We start from the raw sequence: 16,132 nt of genomic DNA, 5'->3' as shown, positions 1-16,132 counted from the left end.
AGAGGCACTCTCAGGCTGGGGCCAGTTATGCTCTGTATTCTTGGTACTTGGGGGGGGGGCAACAGTGGGAGGGCTTCTAGTGTCTTGGCTCCACTGCACTGCTGGACCTCCCGATGGCACCTGGTATTTCTGGCCACTGTATGATACAGAGTGTTGGACTGGATGGGCCATTGGCCTGATCCAACATTGGCTTCTCTTATGTTCTTATGTTGTTCTTATGTCCCCGGCAGCTCTCACCAGTGCTAGAGCTCGCCGGGTGCCAGCTGCCGTGGAGACTGAGACTCCCTTGGTTCAGGTGGTGGCCGTGACCAAAGGCAGCAGCACTTGCATTACCTCCCAGGGAGGGGAGTCAGTGTTGTTCTTATGTCCCCGGCAGCTCTCACCAGTGCTAGAGCTCGCCGGGTGCCAGCTGCCGTGGAGACTGAGACTCCCTTGGTTCAGGTGGTGGCCGTGACCAAAGGCAGCAGCACTTGCATTACCTCCCAGGGAGGGGAGTCAGGTGCCGTGGCTCAGAGGCCTGTGCAGCAACCCCACAGCCTGCTCCTCAATGGTGGCCCACCACCACTACCATCACCCCAGCTGCCCAGGCAGAGCCAGACTCAGCTGCAGCAGCCAACGAGGAGGAGGAGGAGGAGGAAGTGTCTGAGGTAGGCAAGTTGTGGTTGGCAGCAAAGAGAAGGGGAGGCACTGGGCGACTTTACCTCAGTGCCAAGAGGGGAAGAGAGCCACGGCGTCCACTCCTGCCGGCTTCCAAAGAGGAGAGGGAGCTCTTTCCAGAAAGCAGGAGAAGGTAGTGCAGGACTGGGTGTGGGGCGGCAAGGCTAAATCAATACTTTTTAAAAAGTCATATAACTTTTGAAAGAGAATTTTGTTGGCCGTGGCTGTTAATTTAAGGGGACGTGGCCCCGAGATGCCCCACTGTGGCTACAGGCCCAGTTATAAGGCCTTCCTTCCATTTCCTAAATGAGTCTTTAGGCTCCTCCCATTTCCCCTTCTCATAGGAATCATTTGTGATTGTGCCTTTAATATTTCTCTTTTAAGAAACTCCCACCCCTCTTGAACTCCCTTTTCCTGAAGTATTTCTGACCATGGGATTCTACCCAGCATAACTTTGAGTTTGTCAAAATTTGCTTTCCTGAAGTCCAACCTGTATGTCTTAGTACCGACTCAGGAGTACAGTTGAAATCACCTCTTACTAGTATATTACTAGTATATTTAATGATCCAAGTGTTATCATCTCACCATGCAGCTTTACTGTGATCAAAACATAACGTCCTTCAGTATCTCTTATTTTCTCATCTGTATTTTTAATATGTTCCCTGTAGAAATATAATATCATATCATCCTTGCTTTCATACATTTAAAATACATCACCTTTTGTTATGAAGATTAAGGCCCTTAACGTGATATTTAATTATTATTTTTAAGATTTACCATTTACATTAGCAATTAAGTTCAACTATTACAATTAACGAACCAGACAAGCTTACCAAATGTATTGAAAAGGACTGAACAGGCAATAAATCCATCCCCACCCAACCCCCAACATGAACTAAAAACACCCCAGGGTTCCCCTTTTCTACTACCAGAGAACCTGACCAAAAGGTCATGCTCTGGAAGTGGGGATAAAAGGAGAGATAAAGGAATTCCACATCTCATGTTTCCTCCAGTCCAGCATTCTTTCAAGTCTTTAAATTCGATGTTTACTATATGAATGTATGCCCTGTATATTATTCTTTGGTCCTTAACTAAGCGGTAACTGTAATACTATCATTCAGACATGCAGCTTCATTCGTTGTCATCCTCAGCTTCTTATTCCTGGAGAGTATTATTCTCTCTTCTGTTTATAGATCTTCTTTCATTTCCCCCCCATTTTCATTACACTCCAGGTACCGTCTTGTTCTTAATTTTCTTCTTCACTGCAGTCTGAGGGATCCATCCGATCTTTCTCCTGCTGCTGTTGTTTTAGAGAAATCCCTACTGTCTTAAGCAATGCCTTGGCGTCTTTAAGATTTCGTACAGATAGCAATTGATCCCTGAAAGAGACTAAGAATTTGAAGGGAAATCCCCCAGCGATATTTCAGTCCAGCATCTTTCAAAGCAGCAGTTACAGCGTTGCAAAGTTCCTGCAGAGAGATCTTGAAATACTACATTGCTTTGTGTCTCAAAGGTAATTGTAACTTAAGAATGACTTTTCTTTAATATAAGTTCCTTGTCTTTAAAATTCAGAAACTTTACTATGATATCTCTGGAAGTCCCAGTAGATACTTCCATGTGGGACTTAACCCTGTGTGCTCTCTCAATCCATATTGTTTCAGGCATTTTCAGTTTAAAAGTTTCCTTAAGCCATTCATGTATAAAAATCTCCAGAGCTGTACCTTTTTCTGCACCTTCTTTAAAGCCTCTAAACCATAAATTGTGAAATCTGGCACAGTTTCCCACATAATCCAGATTATTTTTCAAGCACTGGTTTGACTTTTCAAGTTTACTCATTTTATAAACTGTAGAAATCTTGAAGTCAATTGTTTGCTCTGCAGAGGCTTCTAAATGACTTACTGTCTCATTTAATTGTTCCGCTGCTATTTTAATAGAAGAAAGCAAAGCTATATCAAGCTTTCAATTCAATTCTAAGATCTTCAAGATGATTTACAAATAACTCTTCCAGCTCACTCGTTACAGAAATGGAGGCCTCCTTGCTTAATTGTGAAGGATTGGTAGCCATCTTGGTTTTCCTGTCTTTCTCCTTCGAGCTTAGATGAGTAACAGTTAGGGATGGGCAAAACCCAGAAAATTCCAGTTCGGTTTAGGGTTCGAGGTGTGCCCAAACCAAACCCTGAACCAAAATGAGCTAAAAATGCCTGAACCAAAACAGCTGGTTTGGGTCACCTTTCTTCTGGTCGCAGGAAGCCACAGCCAGGAGAAAGGGGGGGGAATCACCCAGGGGGGAGCAAAAGGGATCACTGAAATGGCTTGCATATATTTCAGCTGACAGGCGCACCAGCCCTGCTGTTATTCTGAAATAGATGCAAGCCATTTCAGTGGTCCCTCTCACCACCACCCACTTCCCATGACAAACTGCATGAACCACTGAAAAACCACATGGAGTGTCACGGGGGAGATCACACGAACCTCAGTTCACAAACCACAACCCAAGCAATGTTACCACTGTACTTGGTAATGGGCAAGTTTGTGACCATCCCTAGTCACAGTAGCTTCAACAGATTCAAAATAGCTCTTCAGGTTTTTTCATCTAGTTGCTGAAGCTTCAAATACCATTTCTGCCTATATTAAATCTCTGCCATACCAAACTTCTCGGCAGAAAGACTATTCCCTCACTCTGAATGATGCATTCTGGTCTGGGCTTTGGACCTCAACAACTAATTTCCCTCGATCAGTATCCATGGAACTACAAAACTTTAAACTTATGGTACGATGGTACCTCACACCACAAAAAATGTCACATATGAGTGCAACAAAGGCTCCTCTGTGCTGGAAAGCTGCCAACAAGTGGGCACATTTGCCCACTGCTGGTGGCAGTGTGAAATAATAAACACTTTTTGGAAGGAAATACAGAAGTATGTCAAAGTTATTACAGACATAGACATGCCAATCTTTCCTGAGAACCTCTTTCTGGGACATTGGCCGGTATATATAGAAAAAATATATAAAAGACAACTTTGGATATTATGATATTTGCTGCAAGAACATCCATTGCTACCTGCTGGAAGGATGTCAATCCACCCACTGTTCAGCTCTGGTTTCGAAAATTATGGGACCAGTTCTTAATGGATTGTGTCACTAACAAAATAAACGATGCCTCAATCACACCAATCAGATCATCATTTATGGAAAAATGGGAACCCATCTTGGATTTCCTAACTAAGGAAGAACACATACCCACTTCCTGGCTACAATTTCAAAAGTCGTTTTGAATTCTATTTTATTCTATCAAAGAAACATGGAAGGTTAAAATTGTTAGGATGCACTTCCCCTTATAAGGCTTTACTCAATGTTATCTGTTTTATTGTTCTACTGCAATAATTGATTAATATAACAGTGTAGATCTGACTTTCTATGTGTACAGGTATACTTTCAACTGCACTATGGTTGGCAAATTTTGAAAAATAACTTTTTCACTAAACTTATAAAGTTTGGTACATGACTAAAAGATATGACGTTATAGTAAGCACGCTATATATTGTATCTTCAAATCATTACAATGATTCCTAATTCAGGACTTCTTTGTACTTCTAATGTATTCATGTATTAGCTTTGTATCTTGATGTATTCTATTCCAATAAAATATAAATTAAAAAAAATTGCTACACATAATCTATTACATGTTTAGGAGGCAAAAATTGTTGGGCTGGAGCTGTGAATTCAGCTAGCCATCTTCCTTGATGTCCTCCCCCTTAGTGGGTTCTTTGATGAACCTGAAGATGGCCACTCCGCCTGAATTTCTTTCCACACACTGAGCATTCAAAAGGTTTCTCCCCTGTGTGGGTTCTTTGATGCACCTGAAGATCACCTCTGTGGCAGAATTTCTTTCCACACTCTGAGCATTCAAAAGGTTTCTCCCCCGTGTGGGTTCTTTGATGCAACTGAAGATTGCCACTCTGACTGAATCTCTTTCCACACTCTGAGCATTCAAAGGGTTTCTCCCCTGTGTGGATTCTTTGATGCACCTGAAGATCACTGCTGCGGCAGAATTTCTTTCCACACTCTGAGCATTCAAAAGGTTTCTCCCTTGTGTGGGTTCTTTGATGCACCTGAAGATCACCTCTGTGACAGAATTTCTTTCCACACTCTGAGCATTCAAAAGGTTTCTCCCCCGTGTGGGTTCTTTGATGCAACTGAAGATTGCCACTCTGACTGAATCTCTTTCCACACTCTGAGCATTCAAAGGGTTTCTCCCCTGTGTGGATTCTTTGATGCACCTGAAGATCACTGCTGCGGCAGAATTTCTTTCCACACTCTGAGCATTCAAAAGGTTTCTCCCCTGTGTGGGTTCTTTGATGCAACTGAAGATTGCCACTCTGACTGAATCTCTTTCCACACATTGAGCATTCAAAAGGTTTCTCCCCTGTGTGGGTTCTTTGATGCTTGTGAAGACTGATACTCTGCCTGAATCTCTTTCTGCACACTGAGCACTCGAGAGGTTTTTCCCCTGTGTGGATTCTTTGATGCCAACGAAGACTGAAACCCCGACTGAATTTCCTTCCACACACAGAACATTCAAAAGGTTTCTCCCCTGTATGGGTTCTTTGATGCCTGTGAAGATGGCCACTCCGACTGAATTTCTTCCCACATACTGGGCATTCAAAAGGTTTCTCCCCTGTGTGGGTTCCTTGATGCCGGTGAAGACTGCCACTTCTGTTGAAGCTCTTTCCACATTCTGAACATTCAAAAGGTTTCTCCCCTGTGTGGGTTCGTTGATGCACCTGTAGAAAACTGCGAGGGAATTTCTTTCTGCACACTGAGCATTCAAAATGCTTCTCCCCTGCATGATTTCTTTGATGCACCTGAAGTCGGCCATTTGACCTGAATTTCTTTCCACACTCTGAGCACTCGAAAGATTTCTCCCCTGTGTGGGTCCTTAGATGCCGGCGACGATCAGAAATGTGACTGAATTTCTTTCCACACTCTGAGCATTCAAAAGGTTTCTCCCCTGTGTGGGTTCTTTGATGCTGGTGAAGATTGCTACTCTGCCTGAATTTCTTTCCACACTCTGAGCATTCAAAAGGTTTTTCCCCTGTGTGGATACTTTGATGCCGCTGAAGATACGAAATGTAACTGAATTTCTTTCCACATTCTAAGCATTCAAAAGGTTTATCGCCTGTGTGGATTCTCTGATGCCGTCGAAGATACGAAATATGTCTGAATTTCTTTCCACACTCTGAGCATTCAAAAGGTTTTTCCCCTGTGTGGATACTTTGATGCCGCTGAAGATACGAAATGTAACTGAATTTCTTTCCACATTCTAAGCATTCAAAAGGTTTATCCCCTGTGTGGATCCTTTGATGCCGTCGAAGATCAGAAATACTACTGAATTTCTTTCCACACTCTGAGCATTCAAAAAGTTTCTTACTTCTTTGGGGGTTTTGTTGCTCCAATTGTAATTTGCATCTGAAGTACTTTCCAAATGGAAAAAATTTCTGTCCCTTCATTATACTGCACGTCGGAGAATGTACATTATCCATTGTTCCCTCAGAGAATATCATTCCACTCTCTGAGCAAATCAATGGCTTCTCTCCTGAATGAATCTTCTCTTGACCAAGGCCTGATTTCTGTGGGAGACTCTGCCCATAGTTTGAGGAGCTATCTGTTTTCTTTTCTGTGTAGAGTCTTTGATGTCTAAGGAGGTCTGCTTTGCATCTGAAGCTCTTTCCACACTCCAAACATTGATGGCTCTTCTTACCAGGATGCATTCTTAAATGCATATGATATTGGGATTGATCCAAGAAGCTCATTCCACACTCCAAGCACTTGTATATTTTGTCTGCCTCGTGAATCACTTCAAGTAAATCCCTCCCTTGGCAAGGAATGATTTCATTACTCTTCTTGACCATGTGTCTTCTTTTCTGCTTCTTAGGTCTACCTTGATTCCCAATGTTTCCTCTCAACTCTTCATTCTTGACATCACCTGGCGACAGATGATGCAGTTCCTCATTGTCCTCATTCCCCTGATGGTCCCCTGCTGGAAGAAAAACAGAGATCCCGTTATCCCCCACGCAAGGAGGTCTGATCTGCACTTGAATTTCCATTCACATTTCAGTGGCTTCTTTTTGTTGTACACTGAAGTGTACAATAATGGACGCTTGAAAATTACACTAAAGCCTGCTGCATCAGAGAGGTTTGGTTTGTACCCTGACCATTTATATAGCTCTCGAGGGAGTTATATGATGTGAACTAAGGGCCACTTTCCAACTGAAGATCTTTCCACACTTCAAGCAATTACATGGTTTTTCTCCTCAGGGAATTTGTTCCAGAAAAACTACATTTGTGCTCCAAATGGAAGCTCTTTCAAGAGGCCATGCTTTTATTTTCTTTTTCTCTGAAGTGAATTCTCTGAAACCCTTCGTTCCTCACCTTTTTTGGCTGGCCTTTCTTCTTGTACTGGGCATTCGTGGAAGCCACTTCCTTGTTGAGACATGAGTTTATCCTTCATATTCTCTCTGTGGATTGTCTCCTGCCTTTTTGGTTCTTTTCCATCCCCAAAGTTTCCTTTGGCCTCTTCATTCTTGGCTTTTTCTGATGAGAACCTCTGAAATTCCCCAGCTGTCTCCTCTGCCTCTCCTGATGAAATAGAGAGAGATCCAATCAGCATCCACATATCCACATAAAAAGGTAAAGGTAAAGGTTCCCTTGCTCGAAAGCCAGTCGAGTCCGACTCTAGGGTTGCGGTGCTCATCTCCGTTTCAAAGCTGAAGAGCCAGCGCTGTCCGAAGACGTTTCCGTGGTCATGTGGCCGGCATGACTAAACACCAAGGCGCATGGAACGCTGTTACCTTCCCACCAAAGTGGTACCTATTTATCTACTTGCAATTTCTTGCTTTTGAACTGCTAGGTTGGCAGGAGCTGGAACTAGAGGCGGGAGCTCACTCCATCATGCGGCACACTCGGGGCTCGAACTGCTGAACTACTGACCTTCCACAGCCTGGAGTTCAGCGTCTTAACCACTTGAGCCACCGCAGCTCCATATCCACATATCAGCATCCAAAATACGAATCAGGCACTCCTCATCCATGGGTATGCATCTCCTTCGTCAGCATTTCTCCCCCCCCCCGCCAACCGAGCCTCGAATTTCCCCCCTTCCCAACCAGGCCTTTTAGTAGAGCCATTCTTCTATTATGCCTTTCCCTCTCCTCCAGAAAACTCCCCATATGTGCTTTAATGGAAAAATTGGAAAGGAATCATTCCCCCACCCTTCACATTGGAATTGCCATACAGGTCTTTGGATTCTTTGCTAGGGCTGATTAAATAAAAGAAGTTATTATTATATCCAGTCCTGGAACTACAAAGAGAGTTTCCTTCCAGTTGTGACCAAAGCAAAGAGGACTTGGTCTTCAGCCTCCCCCAAGAATACTCGAGGGTAGTGTTACCAGATCCAGGTTGGGAAACTCCTGGAGATTTGGGGAAGGAGCCTGGGGAGGACAGAGACCTCAGTGGGGGTACAAAGCCATCCATTCCACCCTGCAAAGCAGCCATCTGGAGATGAGCTGTAATTCTGGGGAATCCTCAGGTCCCACCTGGAGGCTGAAGTCTCTTCTCAGGGGGGAAGGGAGAAGACAGGACCAAGCTATGTGAACCCCCCGAGTTCAAAGGGGACCCCATGATTCTTAGAAGTTTTGCCAATTGTGCACGGGGGCAGGTAAGGCCCGAATTCATCTAGGTGACCACTGTAGGGAGGAGCTGACAGGCCTTTGACCTCATCCAGCAGGGCTCCTTTCCCTGGAATATCCAGCAGTTAAAGATACCTCAGCCTCTAAAGGGATTAAAAGAGCCACAGCTGAGCTCAGCCCAGAAGGAGTTTGTGAGCCTCACAGATCTCAGGCCTCAGAAGGCCTCCCTCCCTCCTTACCCAGTAGGCTTGACAATTCCACCAAACCAAGAGTTGCTAAGAAGTGAAGCATAAATCATAGAATCATAGAGTTGAAAGGCACCTCCAGGGTCATCTAGTCCAACCCTCTCCACAATGCAGGAAATTCACAAATACCCCCTCCCACACCTCCAGTGACTCGTTCCATGCCCAGAAAATTGCAAAAAACCTCCAGAATCCCTGGTCAAACTGACCTGGATAAAACTGGATCCTGACCAAGGGGCAATCAGCATTTCCCTGGGCGCGTAAGAAAGGCCCCAAGGGCACTGATGCATCCCTTCCTGCCCTCCCTCTCATGATCTGCCTAAGTTCACACAATCAGCATTGCAGTCAGATGGCCATCTGACCTCTGCTTAAAAACCTCCAAAGAAGGAGACCCACCACCTCCCAAGGAAACCTGTTCCACCGAGGAACTGCTCTGTCAAGAAGTTCTTCCTTAAAATTTTTGAGAGATACCCCATGGCGGGTAAGAGAAAAAAGGTTTGCCTATACAAAGTTAACCAAACTGCTGAGAGAGAACGACATCCTCTATAGATGGCTGATACCCGAAGGTCTCCTTTTTACCTATCTGGGCAAGAGGTATAATATAAACTCAATATTTAAATTGGAAAATTTTCTTGAAAGACATGGACAGAATTTAGGTGAAGGATCTGATGAGGACTCACAAGACTCAACTGAAGAAGGAAAAGAAGAAGAACCTAAAGTGCTTACTTCAGAGGATACAGAGAATCCAAAGAAGGGAAAAAAAGAAAGAAGTAGGAAAAAAATAGAGAAACATCACTTTGCATGATCTGAACACTATACTTCTGTTGATACAGCCCAAAATTACATTTGATTTTTAGCTACTGCATCACACTGCTGACTCATGTTCAGTGTATGATCTACTAAGACCCCTGAATCCTTTTCACACATACTACTGCCAAGACAAGTTTCCCCCCATCCTATAATTATGCATTTGATTTTCCCTACCTAAATGGAGAACTTTACATTTATCCTCATTAAAATTCATTTTATTTGTTTTGGCCCAGTTTTCCAGCCTGTCAAAATCATCCTGTATTCTGACTCTGTCTTTTACTGTATTTATTTATTTATTACATTTATACTCTGCCCTCCCAGCCATGGCCGGCTAAGGGCAGCTTACAACAGCTTTTTGCTACCCTCCCAATTTAGTATCATCTGCTCATTTAATAAGCATTCTCTCTATTCCTTCATCCAAATCATTTATCAAGCTGCTGAACAAAATAGGTCCCAGCACACATCCCTGAGGCACACCTCTCCAAGAGAACATGGAACCATTAATAAGGACTCTTGGGGTGCAATCTGTCAACCAGTAACAGATCCACATAAAAGTAGTGGGATCCAAGCAACGTTTCGCCAACTTGTCAACAAGAATATTACTTGGAACCTTATCTCCCATGGCTGTCCCTTGCCCATTCCCTTGACAGAACCGCTACCTACTCTCAGCCAGGTCACACGGGAACGAAATACTCTCCGGAGATCCTCTTGAGAAACTCTCCACGCCTTCTTTGGACAAAAGGTCGCTGTCTGTCTCCACTGCAGTGTCTCTCACATTACGGGCTTCTTCAGGAGAGAAAGGGATTATTCTTAAGATTTGGAAGGAAAGACGGTCAATGAAGAGGACAAATTATTCCATAAGGATGGAAACATGGTAAGGATTAAAGTCCACAATCCCAAAGAGTATACTGTGGATGGATCCATTCCAGATCACAGTCAGAGTGGATGACAGTAGTCCTGTCCAGGTGGAGAGGCGTGTTAGAAAGGCTGGCAGCTGAGAAATTAGGAACTGGCTCCTTTCAGAGTCTATCTAGTTATCCCTGGGCCAGGCAGGAGCCTTCCGTCGCTGGGCTGAGTGTACCTGGGTGGGCCTCAAAACAACATATTGCTGATTAAGAGTTTGATTCATGTATCATATGAAAAACAAGCACCTACCCAGAAAGGCCACACTCCTGTAGTTCTCCAGCACGACTTCCCTATAGAGAGCTCTTTGGCCTGGATCCAGCAGGGCCCACTCCGCCTCCGTGAAATCCACCGCCACCTCCTCAAAGGAAGTCGGAGACTGAAAGAAAAGGCAGATTCCCTCGTCAGAGATCATGCCAGGCAGAGATGGCACTCTGGAAGGGGGCATGCTGGGAGGGCGCAGGATGGAGAGCTCGGCATGGGGAAAGGGTGCTCACAGCCTCTCTCAGGCAGGCCTCCTAAGAGTCAACTGCAGGAACAAAAGCCCCCTTGAGAAAGGGGGAGGTCCCAGGCTGTCCCCTGCTCATCTCTCCTACCTGGACTGGAAGTGCAGCAGCCATTTCCACACCGCTGCAAGGACGACCACTCAACAGCTTCTCTCCACTGCCTGTAAAGGAGAGAAAATGGGAAGAAAGGGTGTCAGCCTCGAATTCCTATCTTTTTTGCTTGTCTGAATACTGCTCCTTGCAGCCCCGTTCCCAGGTGGGAAACTGTGCCTTGGGTACATTCCATAAAATCTACAAGGATTTTTAGTCAATTGTGGGAGAGGTGGGAGAGAAGCAGCAGGTACCCATGAGCCTCATGGTGCCAACATGTTTCAGACTTCTGTGAGACTTGAAGTGTGCCCTGTGAACTCCAGAGCTCAAAAACAGGACAGCATCCCTGATGGGTCAGATCAAAGGCTCAAGCATGCCTGTCTCCTCCTGTCCCCCCCTCCCCCCCACGCACGTTTGTGTCTGGGATGCTGGGAGGAAAGGGCGTGTGTGTGGAAATGACGTCACAGAGGTATGGTTTTCAGAGGTGTGCGGCCCCAGAATGTGGAGATTCCATTTATTCACCGTAGCAAACAGCTGTGCCCAGATCTGTCTACCTTTTTCTTTTCTGAGCTGCCTTGACTCCCTTGAAATATATATATTTTAATGAATATTTCAATTCATGTGAACAAGAATGGAGTTGATCCCCCTTTGATTAATCATATTCAATTTTCTTTTTTCTCCTGCATTCCTTTTCTTGGTCCAGTATTAACATTGGTTATCTTATTGTAATATGTGATATTGTAACACTAGGAAAAAGGCCCGTTGTGGAAATAAAAAGAAAGAGGCTCTGGGCGGGTGCCCCGGCCTTGGACGCTCCGTGTCAATTTGCTGTGGCGACCTCAGCAGGGTATAATGACACTGAGTCCACCATTTTCTCCAGAGGAACTAATCTCTGCTACCTAAAGAACAGTTGTAATTTTGAGTGATCTCCAGCCCTCACCTGGAGATTGGCAATGATGGTTCCCCAGAAGGGAATAGTTGGTTTGGAGGGTGGAGTCTGTGGCTTTGTACCTGTCCGAGGTCCCATGCCTCCTGAAACCTCACCCTCTCCAGGCTCCATCCCTTACATCTCTAGGAATTTCCCACCTGGAGTTGGCAACCCTATCTGCTTCCCAGCCAATCATCAACCAACCTTTATTTCCCCCTTACTCTTCAGCTTTCCACCCCCCCACACACACCTATAGCCTCTCCCGTGCTCTGAAGCCCTGACTGCTATGTCACACTGGATGTCATACGGGGGCCACCTCAGCAGCATATAATGAGGCAAAGGCCAATGAGGCTGCATATGTAAATAACCTCTGTGTTCTGACTGGCTATAGGGGGCAGATGAACACCAAACTGTTTAGAATGTTGGAGGTGAGACTCAAGCAATGCAGCCAGTGGATAGGGACAGATTCTGAGTGACACACCAGGGCGCCAACCAATTCCGGAGCGTGTGGAATGTTCTAGAGAAGTGCCACCACCATTTGGCTTTTACCTCAAACTGACCTCTGAAGAAGGCCCCCAATAGGGCGGAAACACATCAGTTCATTTGTATTGGCCTTTGTGTTCAGGCCACTTCAACGAGGCTATCATTGGGCTCTTATTTGTTTTTAACTGCCTCTCTAATAAATACATGAATTTTTCTATTTTATAGGTTTAAACAAGGTTCTTAGACATTATTAGACTTCTTTCTTACCCTTGTGGTTTCTTGATTCCAGTTTTTGGGTCAAGTTTGTTTTCCCCTCCCTGTGTCTTAATCCCCTTTTGTCGTCAGTGGCCACCACTACATCCACTAGCAATGAATGCCACAAGTCCACTCTGTGTCGTGTGCAGAAGGATTTCCTTTTCTTCCTGACCTGAACCTACTATCTATCAACTTCACTGGGTGCCCCATTCCCAAGCTACCCTTACCATGTGAGAGGGCCTCTTGGGCATGCTCCTGGGCCTGCGCTCTCTGCCACTCCTCTGAAGGAACTCCTTCCACCGCAGAGAGTTTGGCTTCCGTCACGGATGGTTCCCACATCTGAAACAGCAGCAAAAGAGACAGGTATGTGAAGAAATGGAACCTGTCAAGGAAACGGATCCTGACTCACTCCCAGACTCCTCACTCCTGCATCAACTAGTAGAACAGCTTCAGCCACAGGGGCAAGAATCAGGGTAGGGCTTTCATCCCAGCTTAGTGAATTTTCCAAAGGTAGAAATATCTGGCAGAGATCATTGCTTGAATGGAGAAAAAGAAACCCTCTCACCTGCTCGGCCTGCCTCTTCTCCTCTGCCTGACTCAGGAGGAAACCTTCGGCCAGGGCCACCGCCTGGGAACTGGTCTCCGGCCCACATTCTCTGACCCAGCACTGCATTTCCTGGGGCAGGATGGCCAGGAACTGCTCCAGGATCACCAGGTCCAGGATCTGCTTCTTGGTGTGCCTCTCCGGCTCCAGCCACTGGTTGCAAAGTCCATGGAGCCAGCTGCAGACCTCTCGGGGCCCATCGGCCTCATGGTAATGGAACTGCCGGAAGCATCGGCTGGACACGTCTGTGGTCATCATTTCATGAGCCAGGACCTCTGGAGCAGCTCTTTGCCAGAATTGAAGATCGCTCCCAGCCTGTATGGGATGGGGGCCTTCCCTTCCTCTCTTGCTAATTCCAGGTCCTTCTGGGTCTTGCTCTTCCATCGCCATCCCCTTTTCTTGAGTCACCTCCGACTGCGGAAAGATGCCCTTTCTCACCTGGCTTTGAAGAGGGAGAGGGAAAGGTATCAAAAAAGTAGAAATAAACCAAAAGTCTCTGAAGAAATTATCGAGGGATTCATGCTCTGCCCCATGGCCATTGACCCGTGGGGACCCGCAGGTAGAGATCGAAAAAGCAGAAAGAAACCAAAGGTCTCAGAAGAATATACTGAGGGATTCCTCTACTGTCCCATGGCCATTGACCTGTGGGGTGCTGCAGGGCTCCATCTTATTTAATATCTGTATGAAGCCACTGGGAGAGGTAATTGGGTGATGTGATTGGATGGTGAGTTTGGGGTGACCCAATGAAAAATCATGTGCCTCCATGAGGCAATGCTCCCTCTAAGATGTGGAGTCTTGTGAGCAAAAATTCTACTTTGTGAGCTACTGGCATTATAGTTGTGAGCAAGCGATTTGGCTGCTGCATCAATTAGTTTGCTCTGGAGCCCTCCTACCTGAGCCGAGACAAAAATGTGTGAGCCGGAGGCTAAAAAACTGTGAGCTAGCTCACACTAACTCAGCTTAGAGGGAACACTGCCATGAGGATCTGTACTTTGGAAGCATGTTTTTGCGCTGTGACAACTCACGAAGGGACAGATGCATGATTTTTGTGGTGCTGCCTATAGACTAGGCCACAATCCACAATATGACAGTGTTTTTATTTTGTTGCAATGTAAAAATCCTATGAGTTCATGAGGATCTACTCCTCAGATCCATATTTTTGCATTGCTGTTGTTCCACAAAGTACTGGATCCATTTTTAAAAAATGGTTCAGTCCACGGTGATGGATCTGACGTAATTTGTCACTGGATTTGAAGGAGCTAAAAAATAGTAATCAGAGGATCCATGAGGATCCGTGTAGATCCGGGTTTTACTTTTTCCTGCAGAAAGGGCAGGGGCAGAGGGGCACCCAGCTTCTCCAGGTGAGGGTCGGTGGGCAGCTGGGATGAACAGGAGCAGGGGGATAGATTCAGGTGAGTAGCCATGTCGGTTTGAAGCAACAGAACAAAGTTTGAGTCCTGTGGCACCTTTAAGACCAACAAAGTTTAATTCTGGGTAGAAGCTTTTAAGCGGATGCACACTTCTGTAAACACATTGAAACAGAATTCCTCAAGCATTTTTGTTTTTTAGTTCAACTAGCTAGTATTTATTGATCAAAATTAACACATACTTATCTTAAGTCTGGGGTTCACAGAATAAGCACTTCAGATAACTGGGGGGGGGGGGCTTGGTTGTTAGGAAGGCAACTGCAGTAATCCAATCTTATCTATACCCATCGCTCAGTGACTCCTGATGCAGACTCTTACTACCTCTTCCTAGCAATTAACCCTCCCTTCCTATATGTAATGGTTGAGGAACTCGGTCTCAGTGTATCTGAAGAAGTGTGCATGCACAGGAAAGCTTATACCCACAATTAAACTTTGTTGGTCTTAAAGGTCTCCATGGACTCCGACTTTCTGGCGAGCCCCCAGGCAAGCTCAGGCAGTGGTCGAAATGCGTGGCGTGCGGTGCAGCCAATCGGTATGAAGACCTGTTCCCACTCGATCACGCCCGGGACTCCTTTCTGGGCAGCTCTAGGGCCACCACGGCTGAGAGTTCATTTTTCGTTATGTATTTTTATCTACAGAATCCAGATCCCGCCTTTCTGCCCTCACAGGGGCCACCAAGGCGGCTAGCAAATCAAAACACGCCTAAGTAAATCACAGTTTTAAAGTGTTTAAACCGACTGAAAACCAACCACCCGGCACACGCAAAGAACACACACGACCACAGCGGTTCTCCCTTCCAAAAATTTCCAGTCTTAACACACACCCCCATAACTTACTTGCGAGTAAACCTTTCCAGGATCCGGCCGCTAAGCTTTTCCCCTGCTCTTGCATCTCTGAAACCCGCTTTTGCAATTCAATAGCAAAGTCTCCCCCGCCCCGCAATCGGCGGGTCTCCTTTCCCCGCCCCGCGGCTCTCTACCAACCAGCTCGGTCCTTTAACCTTTTCAGTGCTGTAGACAAAGGGAAAAGGTTTCCTGTCCTCTCCAGGAGGAGCAGCGCCCAGAGCCAGACCGGACAGACTGACCTCAGCGACGCCTTATGCGGCTCGCCGGGGCTGCTGTGGAGTTACTCGGCACGGGGTGGCGCCCCCGGGGGACCCAAAGCTGATCCGCCATCTCAGAAAATGGAGGATTGGGGGGTGGGGTGGAAGAAAATGTAGGCACCCTAAAGCTCGCTGGCCCATTAGGAGAACTCCAAATCCTCCTAGACCAGTGATGGTGAACCTTTTAGAGACCGAGTGCCCAAACAGCGACCCAAAATGCAATTATTGATCGCAAAGTGCCAACATGGCAATTTAACCTGAATACTGAGGTTTTACTTTAGAAAAAAACAACTCATACATTAACTTAAGATGATCCAAACCAAAAGTAAGGAAAGCAATCCCAAATGCTTTCATTTACTTAAAATTATTTGGCAGAGAATTCGACACTTTAATGATGGTCTGGGCCTGGCTGGGGCGATGGCATGCGTGCCCACTGAGAG

At 45.8% G+C, this 16,132-nt stretch overlaps 1 protein-coding gene across 1 annotated transcript; it reads right to left on the bottom strand.

Annotated features, from left to right (window-relative positions):
- Positions 1-4,412: 4,412 nt before the first annotated feature.
- LOC107106373 (zinc finger protein 420-like) lies at positions 4,413-14,587 on the bottom strand. Its single transcript, XM_015406508.1, has 8 exons — positions 14,477-14,587; positions 12,787-12,898; positions 10,894-10,964; positions 10,550-10,676; positions 7,090-7,296; positions 6,192-6,697; positions 5,542-6,080; positions 4,413-5,451 (listed from the first exon to the last, which is right to left on the bottom strand). Exons 1-8 carry the CDS (start codon positions 14,585-14,587, stop codon positions 4,413-4,415), a joined length of 2,712 nt encoding a protein of 903 aa, XP_015261994.1.
- Between the last annotated feature and the right edge of the window lie 1,545 nt (positions 14,588-16,132).

Source organism: Gekko japonicus, unplaced genomic scaffold (assembly GCF_001447785.1).
Source record: "Gekko japonicus isolate JY-2015 unplaced genomic scaffold, Gekko_japonicus_V1.1 scaffold5238, whole genome shotgun sequence".
NCBI lineage: Eukaryota > Metazoa > Chordata > Lepidosauria > Squamata > Gekkonidae > Gekko > Gekko japonicus.
This window is presented reverse-complemented; position numbering and strand designations above follow the sequence as displayed.

Excerpts from the sequence above, each read along its gene's own strand:
- LOC107106373 (XM_015406508.1), bottom strand. The coding sequence starts at position 14,587 with ATGGCTACTCACCTGAATCTATCCCCCTGCTCCTGTTCATCCCAGCTG. Across the intron at positions 7,297-10,549 it reads CAGGAGTGTGGCCTTTCTGG|GAGAGGCAGAGGAGACAGCT; the intron begins GTAGGTGCTTGT and ends CTATTTCATCAG. Across the intron at positions 5,452-5,541 it reads GAGTGTGGAAAGAAATTCAG|TTTTCTACAGGTGCATCAAC; the intron begins GTCAAATGGCCG and ends ATTCCCTCGCAG.